Genomic DNA, 12019 nt, shown 5'->3' with positions numbered 1-12019 from the left:
TATATTGTATAGATAGATAGATAGATAGATAGATAAATAGATAGATAGAGATTCCTTAAATCCCCTCCTCTGTTTCATAAATTCAGAAATGAATTAAAACACTTCTTATAAGACCTCTGTATACACTGTTAAATTAATCTCTTACTTACATTGTATGTACATCTGCGCTTTGTTGTTTATGATGAGAGAATTCGCAAGAGTCCGGAATTCAGTCAGCGAACGCGCGCGCACTCAACAAAACTGATGAGTTTAAACGATGACTCAGCTGAACGCTTCTGATTGGCCATTGCATTCCTAAGCTCAACAGATATGTGTGTAATTGGTTCAAATGCGCAACACTGTAAAAACGCCTAAAATTAAATACAGTGCAACATGAGCAGATCTTAATTTAATGCCGCAATCGACACAGTCAATTCATATTCACTTTGTTAGCAACAGACGTAATAGATATGCCTTCCCCAGCCTTACACACGCTCCGCCTATGTTTATAGCATAGGCAGTGGCAATAAATATGATGCCCAATATAATGAAAATAAACAGGTCAGTTGCAATTTTAGCAATATTGTTCAGAATTCTGGTATGTGGATAAGACAAACCAACAATTAAACAAACGCCAATCCACTGGATTTTTTTGAATCCATTGCATTTGTACTGTTGTTTTAAAAGTCACTTCCTCTCGAATGATGTACATTGATGTGTTGTGTTTTGTCATAATTAAATCCCCTCCTCTGTTTCATAAATTCAGAAATGAATTAAAACACTTCTTATAAGACCTTACAAAAATTAAGTCAAAATTATTATTATTATTATTTTTTTTTTATTTGATCATGCTCTGATGTTTTGAGGCTTAAGAGTGAGTGTCTTGTTGTAAATTGACTGTTTACGCTATTCTGATGTATTCATGTTTTGTTTTTAATAAAAAGGATGCAAAGTAATACTGTAAACACAGGAAAAACCTTTGAAACTAGTAATAATTATAATAGAATTTGATTGATTAATTGATTGATTGTAGAAATTATTTCCTAATAGTTCCTAGCAAGTTTTGCAGTCAAAAAGTTATTCCAAATCAGCTGGAGACATGGCAAAAATGGCTATATGTGAAAACAGTCTATATGTCTAAAAAATGGCTATATGTGTTTAATATATAAAAACAGTATGTGGTTTATTTAATTCACTCATATGTTTAATTAAGTGTGATATTGTTATGAACCAATATGATTTAAATCTTTCAAAATTGCAAAGTTGAATGATTCATCCAATAAATTTAGACAGGACATGTCCTGCCTAACAGGAAAGATACAATTCATTATTTATATTCTAAAATATTTAATATCCCAGTCACAGCTCTCTAAATAATCACATTATGATCATATGTGTAATTTGTTAATTTGCGATGCTTGTTTTTAAATATTTTTAGTCTGCAACTGTCATCTTTTCAAGACTATAACATGAAAAAAAAAAACACTGACCATCTGCTGACGTCATCTGTGGGTTTTTATTATGAATTTTTTTAACAGATTATTTCTTCAGATGGTTTTCAATAACAATCAATCCATATAATCCATGTCATTGTGTCTATAAGTATAGTTAATTGTCCCAATGGTAACCATTGTAATAATATAGCTTATTAATGCAAATTTATCCATTCTTAATATCACACTGCAAAAACAACAGGCCTTTATTTACTGACAGGTTTCCACTGTACACTAACACAGACAGAGAAATAGTAACGGGGAAAAGAGAGGAGGAGTGCGAGCTGGAAGGAGGAAGGGGGTGGCACAGTTGTACATTCAGAAACCAAAAAAGCAGTGGCAGTATCTAAAGAGTGTACGGATAGAGAAAGGACGGGGGAGAAAAGAGAGAGGGAGGATGATGGCGGAGGTGAAAGTGTTCTAGGCATAACATTAATGTGCCTTTCTGTTCCACTGTGAATCAGATATTAACAAGTTTTTAAATTACATAATTGAACACACAAATAAATAGACATTCATCAAGCCAATCATTATCGCCCTTATTACTAATACTATTATTGTCATTATCACTGTATATTACCAAGAGATGTTAGAAAAAAATACCTAGCCTATCTGAAAGTGCAAAGACTGAAAATGAACGAAAATAATGGAACAACAAAAAATGATAATAATAGTAGTCATTTGTATTTACATACATTTAAGTACAATCAAAACTGCCCAGGTTGAGCTAACATTCTGATACAGCAGAGGGCATTGCACTGTACTGTGTTTTTCATGAGGTTGTGAGAAGAGGTGCACAGAAGTTTTGTGTGTGTGTGTGTGTGCATTGTGATGCTTAAAAGAAAGCACTTGCATACCTCGCTGTAGTCTATCACTATTACGAAACACCTTTACTGACTAGTCCACTATATCTGTACATGTGAATTTGCTCAAGGAATGTATCAAGAGACAGATTGTGCAGAGGAAATACAGCTTCTGAAGTTGTTTTGTACTCGGTGTACTGGGCACTAGACATTATATTAATTACAAAAGGCTGTAATTTGAAACATTCAGAGTCAATTAGCTGATATGAGTTGACAATTAGTGTTTTCATTATGTTCGATACAGTGTTGTGAGCACATCAATTGGAAAGGTTGTAGGATGAATGAACATATAATTGTGCCATTAATAAATATTGGGATCTGGGTTGAGAGTGGCAAAGAGGGAATGCGTTGTGCATTGTTGGAGCGTACATTCCAGAGAGAAGCATTGCATTCACAGAGGCTGAGATCCTATAATTGTGTCACTGGTGTGTTAGACAATATTCATTTTCTTTGATGGTGCATCTGTGTGTGTGTGTGGTTGTATATTCCTGTATTTTAAATGAGTGGGTGGTGTTTTAGTATGTGGGTGTGGTTAATTGGCTCAGTAGCGTCTGGGGGCGGAGTCTCTTCCCTCCTTCTTGATGATTCGTTGGTCATCACTGGTATCATCTGGTGAATCCACAACTTCTTCCTCGTCGTCACACTCTCCTTCCATATCTGTTGCAATTCCCATGCGGTTCTCATATGTCTGAGAGAGAAAATAACAAGAAAGATGTGTATAAGATACCACACACATTAGTAAGAATGCTGATACACTACCATTCAAAAGTTTGGGGTCAGTAGGATATTTTTTTTTTTAATAATTTAATACTTTAATTCAGCAAGGGTGCATTAAATTGATCAAAAGTGACACTAAAGACATTATAATGCTACTAAAAATTTATATTTCAAATAAACGCTGTTCTTTTGAATTTTTTATTCATCAAAGATTCCTGGAGAAAATGTATCAGACAGCACAACTTTACTCAACACTAATAATAAGAAGAAATGAGCACCAAATCAACATGTTAGAATGACTTCTGAGGGATCATGTGACACTGAAGACTGGAGTAATGGCTGCTGAAAATGTATCATTGCCAACACAGGAATATATTACATTTTAAAATATATTCAATCAGAAAACAGTTATTTAAAATGATAATAATATTTCACATTGTGTTTTTGATCAAACAAATGCTGCCTTGGTGAGCATTAGAGACTTTTCAAAAACATTGAGAAAATTACCGACCCCAAACTTTTGAACAGTAGTATCTACTTTAGTATTTATACCTCCATTGGATTCACAATGATGTTGAGGGCCGAATCATCCCATTGGCTACTGCCCTCTTTGCCTCCACCTCTTGCTCCTTCACTACGGCGGTGGATGGAACGGATGCGGAAGACACCAAGAATCACCATGACAACCAAGAAACCCACGCACACCATGATGATGACAGTTGCGGCTCCTGGAACAACTGTACGCATGAGGAGAGAGAAACATCATGTTTATTCTTTATATTTCATCATTTTTTAATACTGACCTTAGTTTTAAATTTATTTTGCCTATGAGATGAAAAATTAGATATACTGATAAATATTTGTGTTTATATATGTCAAACATGTACCTGAGTTGCGGTGTGGGTTAGGGAGTGTGTGTCCACTCAGTTCTCCAGTGTGATGGGATGGGTGGAGGAACTGCTGCTGAGATGCCAGCAGGTGAGACGGATGGTACAGACTGTCCAGAGAGTGCAGGAAGTTCACCTGAGCAAGTGTAGGAGAAAACCAGACAAAGACAGTGAGAGTGTGTGTTCATTAAGAGTCTGGACTTTCAGTGGTATTCTTGGTCAGGAAGTGTGTGTGTACTGGGTTAGTGTGCTGAAGGATCCACATCAGTGTCCTGTGTTCAGTGGTGTTCTTTACCTCCAGCGTGAGCTCGTTGCTGGTGTACCGGCCGTTCATTTCTGAGCACGACAGACGGAACCTTCTTTCAAAACGAGCAGAGCCCTTTGCTAAGCGATAGCAAATGGAGCGCAATACATCTTCATACACAGAGATAGACTCCGCTCCTGAAAGAGAGAAAAGGACGGAACAAGGTGTTGTTGTTTTTCTATTTTTAGAATGATTTCTGAAGGATCATATGACACTGAAGATTGGAGTAATGACTGAAAATTCAGTTTTGACACCACAGGAATAAATCACATTTTAAAATATATTCAAATATAAAATGATTATTTTTACTGTATTTTTTATTCTATTTTCTACTGTATTTTCGTTCAAATAAATACAGCATTGGTGAGCATAAGTGACTTTTCCCAAAAACATTAGAAAATCTTACTGATTCCTGTACATCATTTGCATCGACAGCCCCAAAACATATCTAGACACTAAATTAACACTTAAACATGTATAAACACGTTTTACATTGTTTAATAAAATATTAAACCAAGTGACATTTATTTTGAAGACGTACAGCACAAAACACTATTCATACAAAACACTTTACAATAACTTAATATTTCAATTTCTAAAACAACTTTATTACCAGTGAAGGCAATATAAGCCATTAAGTTAATATGAAAAAAATGACCAGTGATGGCAATGTAGGCCGTTGTGTTGATGATGTCCAGTCCCCTCTCTTTTAATGCCTCCATGTCGACCAGAAGCTCCTCCCTTTCTGAGTTCAGCTCCTCCCCCAAGGGCTGGACTTCACACCCATCCAGAGTATGAGCCACAGCATCTGACATCAGTGCTAATAAAGAGACAGAAAAAGACTGAATAATTCTCTACCCTTTGGCCATAACACTGAAGTGAGAGGAGAGCAACGGTCTGTCTGCTGCATTGCACAAGCCTAAAGTCACAGATAACAGAGAGAGTACAGGTTAACCTGGGGGCGAATAAGTAATTCCGTTGCTTGTTTTGCTCTCACTTTCTATCGACAGACGATGCTTGCATACTAACTTGCAAATATTTGACAATGCATTGACCTTGACTTCTTTATTAGAAAGTCTTTCTATGCTGCATCGCCTCTGGACAAAACCAAAACAAGCTCTAAGACTGCAGATCTTTTGTTCATAGTTATTCATCAAGTCGAACCTCTGGGCTATTACAGGGTCTGATGTGTAGATAATTTTCCAAGGATAAATGAATAGAATCCATTTTGATAAAAAAGCCCTTATAGAGGTCATCCATCAAGCGGTGGGTTCACAGATTACTGTTTTAGGTGAGAACATACCCCCTCCTTCCATGCCCTGAGCAGCTGTGTTCACAGCATGAGACAAGGAGCAGACGATACGGAGCTCAGGAAACAAGGGAACCCCTTGAGGGCCCTCAAATTCAGCGGCTGGCCGGGCCAGGTGGGGTCCCACCCCAGAGAGAGAGATCTGAGGGGCGTCAGGCTGGAGCACGACCAGGTAACCCTCCATTTGTCTGAGAGAGAGACAGCTCTCTTCACTGAAACACCTACAGAAGGATAAAGAGACCTATGATGATTTAAAGAGAATAACTAGATATTTGAGAATTTGACATTTTGCTGGAATGTTTTATGATTATAGTGTGTTAAAATGAACACATTTAATAATGCTTTAGGTCAACTGGTCTTTCACAATTATGTAATATTTTTATTTAAGGTGGGTACATTTTTTTTTATGTTTTTGAAAGAAGTCTCTTATGCTCACCAAGTTTGCAAATACAGTAAAACAGTAACATTGTGAAATATTATTGCAATTTAAAACAACTCTTTCTATTTTAATAAGTTTAAAAATGTGATTATTCCTGTGATGGCAAAGCTGAATTTTTAGCAGCCAGTCTTTAGTGTCGCAAGATCTTTTAGAAATCATTCTAATATGCTGATTTGCTGGTCAACAAACAGTGTTTATTATTATCAATGTTGAAAACAGTTGTGATGGTTAATATTTTGAAAACAGTGATACATTTTCCAGAAGTCTTTGATGAATAGAATGTTCAAAAGAAAAGCATTTATATGAAATAGAGCTCATTATAAAAATAAAATGACTTTTAAATTGAATGCATCCTTGCTGATTAAAAATATTAATTTATTTTAGTTTCAGTTTTTAGTTAACTGACCCCAAACTTTTAAATTATATATGAATAATTGTGATTAATTTGATGAATTAATCAGAATATTATATTCATGTTACTGTTTGCAACTTTGCATAAATATGTGCCCATATGTTTATGTGATTATCCCAATAAATCTGTGAGCAGCTGGTTAAATTAATCTCCATCTGATTGTTGATGCTACAGCTGGTCACCACAACCCATTGACCTAATATCTGGTAACAGTAAAGTAAATCCCTAATATCTACATGCTTGCCAAAAAAAGGGAGTTATCAACAAAAATTTATTTAGTGAAATTATGACATTTTTACAGATTTTCTTTACTCTGCACTTATCAGTCGATTGTTTAATCTCCTTTTCAGTTTGCTTTCAGTGAAAACCTTTTCTCTCTCTCTTTTTTTTTGGCAATATCTATGGACAATATCTTGTTACTTGGGTAGTTGAAACTAACCTACTGTTGATCACTGCAGTAAATTCATTTTCTGACAAAATGACTAAATTCATAAGACTTTAGATATGCTGGGTAAGTTGAAATGCTGTAGAAAGATCATTATTTTGGTGTGTGGATGCTTGTCTACCTGAGAGAGGTGGTCAGTTTGAGTGGCCGGACACCAGGTGTGGCAAATCGTAGAGAGTTCTTGTATGTCACCTGCTGAACAGCACGGTTGAAACTTTCAATTTCGTCTCCCTCTAACACCAGCACTGACTGGCTAGGGTTCACATGGACCTGAGGAAGGGATGTTCCATAATATTAAACTTAAACTCTATTGACAGAATACTACAGAAAATAATTTTGCATCTCAGTTAGACAAAAAACAAAGCAGATCCTTTATAGTAGTGCACTAAAAAATGCATGCCTTTATATGGGCTATATTATGGGTAAAGATATAAATTACACTTTAAGTACCTTCATGCCTGAGCCCAAAGTCTCAAGGTCTCCGAAATCAAGGCCCTCTCGACAAGCATACAGACACTCCACCACACTGTGGGGCTCCACATTTCCTGGACGCACAGTCACTCCTGACAAAAGCCCTTTGTAACCACTGACAAACTTTCCTACAGGCCAAAATGAGAAGATATATATAAATATGAATCAATACAGACTCTTTTAAGAACATTAAACACATACCGGCACTTAAACAAGCATCTCTATTGATCCCAGATAGCTTGTGAATAACACATACCTGCACATCCTCATACACACACACACATGATGTGCACCTCACCTGTGTCTTTACTCTCTGGCATGGTGTTGTTCACAATGTCTTTCGGTTTCTCTTCTGGCTCTACAGGAAGAAAAAGATTGAAAAATGAAAGGGAACTGATAAAAGCTGTATTTATTCATTTATATATTCATTTATAAATTCATTTACATATATTCATTCATAGTTCATGTAAAAATTGAAAGCACCGGCATTCTTTCACTCATCTACATGTAATTTGAAAACTACACTAACATTTAAAATTGTCTTATGCTCACCAAGGCTACTTTTATTAGATCAAAAATACAGCAAAAACAGTAATATTAGATTATATTACTACAATTCAAAATCTTCCCTATGTTAAAATGTAATTTATTCCTGAGATGGCAAAGCTGAATTTTCAGCAGCCATTACTCCAGTCTTCAGTGTCACATGGTCCTTCAGAAATCATTCTTATATGCTGACTTGGTGCTCACAAATAATTTCTTATTATTATCAATGTTGAAAATGGTTGTGCTCCTAAATATTTTTGTGGAAACCATTAACACATTTTTTTCAGGATTCTTTGATTAATAGCAAGTTCAAAAGAACAGTATTTATTTGAAATATAAATATTTTGTAGCATTATAAATGTCTTCATTGTCACATTTGATCATTTTAATGCATCTTTGCTAAATTAAAGTATTAAAATCGTATTGACTCCAAACCTTTGAATGGTATAGTGTGTTCTGTTATTTTTTTATTGGAGAAAAAAAGCACTATACAAGGTAACTTCTGAAGCTATACGATATAAAGTCAAATTCTGTCAATAATTGCGTTGCAGTCAATATTTGGTATGCAATTTTGGCATCAATGCGCCATTTGTTTCTTAGAATGCTGGCTAGATCCAAGCTTTTGGTGGAGGTGAAGATTATCAAAGTACTGTTACTTAAATTTTTATTGTTTCAAAAAACTTCTAAGCTTCTACTTTTATAGTGCTTTTATGGTGTTTTTGTCTTTTATGTAGTCCCTCGTCACAATGAAATGGTGTTAAATGGCAAAACTGTGTAACATTAACAAATTCCACAAAAAAATAACATACAGTTTGAAATGACATGAGGGTGAGTAAATAATGGCATAGTTGTCATTATTTGACCTATTACTCTGCCCAGTGTCAAAACATCAATCTAGGAGGTGATTAACACAGACTAGGTGACCCAGTTAGCACAGCAGGAGTCGGAAAGCTTGGGCATCGTTCTAACACACACACACACACACAAACACACACTAAACGAGTGCCACACTGTGTAAGAATGATTCTGTTTAGTTGAATAATACATGAGTCTATTAATAGCTGAAACACACATAGTCTGGGGAAAGAACATGACAACAGATTTCTGCTCCACCTACTGCTGATATCGTCACACCAGTCTCTAAGCTTTGTCACAGATGACTAATTGTAAAATTACCCCAGCAGGCTCCGATGACCAGCCGCTGATGTGGTGCCGGGTTGGGGATGGCTCCGTTGTCATGGATGAGTGCGGGGTCAAAGGTCACGCCATCCACGTAGAGTGTGACAGAGGGGAACTGCACACTAAGGGACAGGTGATGCCACTCGCTGTCACACACCTGTCAGAGTCAGAGGTCAAAGTTCAGCTAAGCTCCACAACAACGTGTACACATACAGATGTATTGCATTTCACAACAAGATGTATCAAACCTTTCCTGTTACGGACTGAGTGTGACAGGATTAAGGTGACCAAGATCTGCTGTCACAGCTGGTTTACCTGTTCCAGTTTCCAAAGGAATTTGACGGGTCTTGTGGCGGACACATCAGGCCAATAGAAGAGAGAGAGACGACAGCCGTGTACCGATAAAGAGTAGTGAGAGTACGAGTCATCTGGAAATGAGACCACAAAACTGTTTAGTAGAGCAGCTCAAATTTGAGTTCTTAAGCATTGACCATTGACCAGGGATGTCTGGCACTTCGGTACTAAGTTTCATGGTCAAAAATGCTAACCTTGACGAGGTATTGTTGTAAACACATCTGATATTTGTCAAAATATCATATTTGTGCGTTAGAAATTTAGTTTATTGAGTATATAGTTTGTTGCTTATTTTATCTAGAAATAATTGAAGACTGTATACCATTGTTTCAATTTCATTTATTATTATTTATATTAATATGTACACTACCATTCAGAAGTTTGGGGTCAGTAAGATATATTAAGATACTTAAAATAAATAATACTTAAATTAATAATAATTAAATTGAACAAAAGTGTCAGTAAAGACATTTATAATGTTACAAAAGTTATATTTCAAATGCATGCATTTCTTTTTAACATTGTATTCATTAAAACAATCCTTAAAAAATGTTTCACAGTACCACAAAAATATTAAGCATTAAGCAATATTAAGCAATATTATTTTCAATACTGATATTAATAAGATATGTTTCTTGAACAGCAAATCAGCATATTAAAATTATTTCTGAAGGATCATGTGACCCTGAAGACTGGAGTAATGACTGCTGAAAATTAAGCTTCATACGAATAATCACATTTAAAAATATATTAAAATATAAAATAGCTATTTTAAATTCTAATAATATATTTCACAATATTACTGATTTTACAGTATTTTTGGTCATATAAATTATTCATATAAACTTTGGTGAACATAAGAAACTTCTTTCAAAAATCTTACCAACCCCAAACTTTTGAATGTGTGTAACTTTTTTTACTTTCTTAAATTGAAGAGTGTGGTCAACAACTTTTTTTATATTGAATTTTACTGGCATTGGTATTGAAATGTTACTGAAATTTTAGTATGGTGATAATGCCAGCACAGACTGACCATTCTTTACAGTGCTGCAGATAATAGTTTCCTCCTCTTTACGGGTTCCCCTCGCCTGATTGGCCGGTGGCTGAGTGCTGGCTCCTCCTCTTCGCATCCACAACTGCAGGGTGAAGTGGTCCCCGGATACTGCTGAAGCAACTGAATCAGGTACTACAGCAACATGGGTGGAGCCATTGAAGGAGAAGACCAGAGATGAATCAGAAGATGGTAGAGTCGGCAGCGCGGTGGTCCAATTGGTTGCAGGAGATGGAGGTGGAAGGAGGTCGACTTCACCCCTCACAGCACCTGAAAACATTAAAAGCCAACACATTATTGATTAAAAACAGGGCTGGTGTCAGCAAGATCAGCAAGAACTATAGAATTATTGAGTACACCCTAATTTGAAGAGATTTTCATCCTGCAGCTAATCTAAAGAGAATGGAATGATTTGGGACATTTTCCCATCTGCTCTAAAAGAGATAAACAGTTGGGCAACAGAGACCGAAACAGATAAACTCCAAGTCCTCAATTTTCCGTTCACTAATCATCTCTAATCCTAATGAACAAGGATCTGCTATCATCCAATTAAAACCGTAGACAATTTATCGAAGAAATTAAAAATTCAGGAATCAACACCATTAAACAAACGTACCACAGAGTCTGCGCACAGATCGATCAGAGTAGCTGTCCCTGTCACAGCCCTTCCCAATATGACCCGTTTGAAGCTCAACAGTAGCCTGGATGTTCCAAACTGTCTCCTCGCATGCTTCCAAGCGCAGGTTCGGGAAGAGAGGGATACTGCCAGAACCAGGAGTATACTCTATGCGCTTTGTCCATCCTGTAATTCAAATACATACAAATATAATTGCATAAAATAACATGGAATGTAGCATAACATCAGTTTTCAATTTAGATTAATTCCCAGTCAAATTTTTATAAAAAGCAAATGGTAATGTTTTTTTCATAAGAATAAATCAATACAATTTTATTTAAACATTAATTTATTTAATAAATAATAATAGAAAAAAATACAATTTAATACATAAAATAAAACAGCAGTAAATTGTAAAAATAATTACCAATCCAGCCTGGCTTGCAGGAAGGTTTTACTGTGACTATGACCTGAGCATCAGCCTGAGCTCGATTCTTCCCACAGTCAAACGCTGTCACCCAGAAACTGTGGACACGCTGGCGTTTAGAGTCCAGGGGCTCAGTGTTCTTTATGTTCCCTGAATTTGTAAGAGATAGAGAGAAGTTTGTACGCTCACCAGCCATTTTATTAGGTATGCATGTTCAACTGCTCATTAATACAAAAATCTAATCAGCCAATCACATGGCATTTAGGCATGTAGACATAGTCAAGACAATCTGCTTAAAGGGGTCATATGATGTTGCTAAAAAAACATTATTTGGTGTATTTGGTGTAATGAAACGTGGAACACACAACACTACTATACATTTATTTATTTAACACACATACTTTTTTACATTTCAAATTTGCACATATCATACCTGTACATACATAATTGTATTATATATTGTGTTTTTGCTATTTTGTACATTGTCTATTTTGTATATTTGTATATTATTCTTTTTTTTTTATCTA

The 12019-nt window shown here is 35.7% G+C and overlaps 1 protein-coding gene across 2 annotated transcripts in view; it reads right to left on the bottom strand.

Annotated features, from left to right (window-relative positions):
* Window positions 1-1482: 1482 nt before the first annotated feature.
* The window catches only part of LOC107672964 (calsyntenin-3-like), a 19723-nt gene continuing 9186 nt past the window's right edge, over window positions 1483-12019 (bottom strand). For both annotated transcript variants that reach the window (XM_016466349.1, XM_016466350.1), the window contains exons 6-19: window positions 11493-11642; window positions 11066-11251; window positions 10432-10719; window positions 9360-9472; window positions 9042-9201; window positions 7618-7677; window positions 7299-7447; window positions 6970-7118; window positions 5547-5773; window positions 4902-5063; window positions 4235-4380; window positions 3940-4075; window positions 3605-3789; window positions 1483-3023 (exon numbers count right to left, since the gene is read on the bottom strand). In XM_016466349.1, the coding sequence (XP_016321835.1) occupies window positions 2877-3023; window positions 3605-3789; window positions 3940-4075; window positions 4235-4380; window positions 4902-5063; window positions 5547-5773; window positions 6970-7118; window positions 7299-7447; window positions 7618-7677; window positions 9042-9201; window positions 9360-9472; window positions 10432-10719; window positions 11066-11251; window positions 11493-11642 (2258 nt within the window). In that variant the 3' untranslated portion in view covers window positions 1483-2876. The remainder of the gene's footprint in view (window positions 3024-3604; window positions 3790-3939; window positions 4076-4234; window positions 4381-4901; window positions 5064-5546; window positions 5774-6969; window positions 7119-7298; window positions 7448-7617; window positions 7678-9041; window positions 9202-9359; window positions 9473-10431; window positions 10720-11065; window positions 11252-11492; window positions 11643-12019) is intronic.

The sequence above is a fragment of the Sinocyclocheilus anshuiensis genome, unplaced genomic scaffold, assembly GCF_001515605.1.
Source record: "Sinocyclocheilus anshuiensis isolate Anshui unplaced genomic scaffold, SAMN03320099.WGS_v1.1 scaffold248, whole genome shotgun sequence".
In the NCBI taxonomy this organism is placed as follows: domain Eukaryota; kingdom Metazoa; phylum Chordata; class Actinopteri; order Cypriniformes; family Cyprinidae; genus Sinocyclocheilus; species Sinocyclocheilus anshuiensis.
The sequence above is the reverse complement of the archived record's forward strand: the minus strand, read 5'-3'. Positions and strand labels throughout refer to the sequence as shown.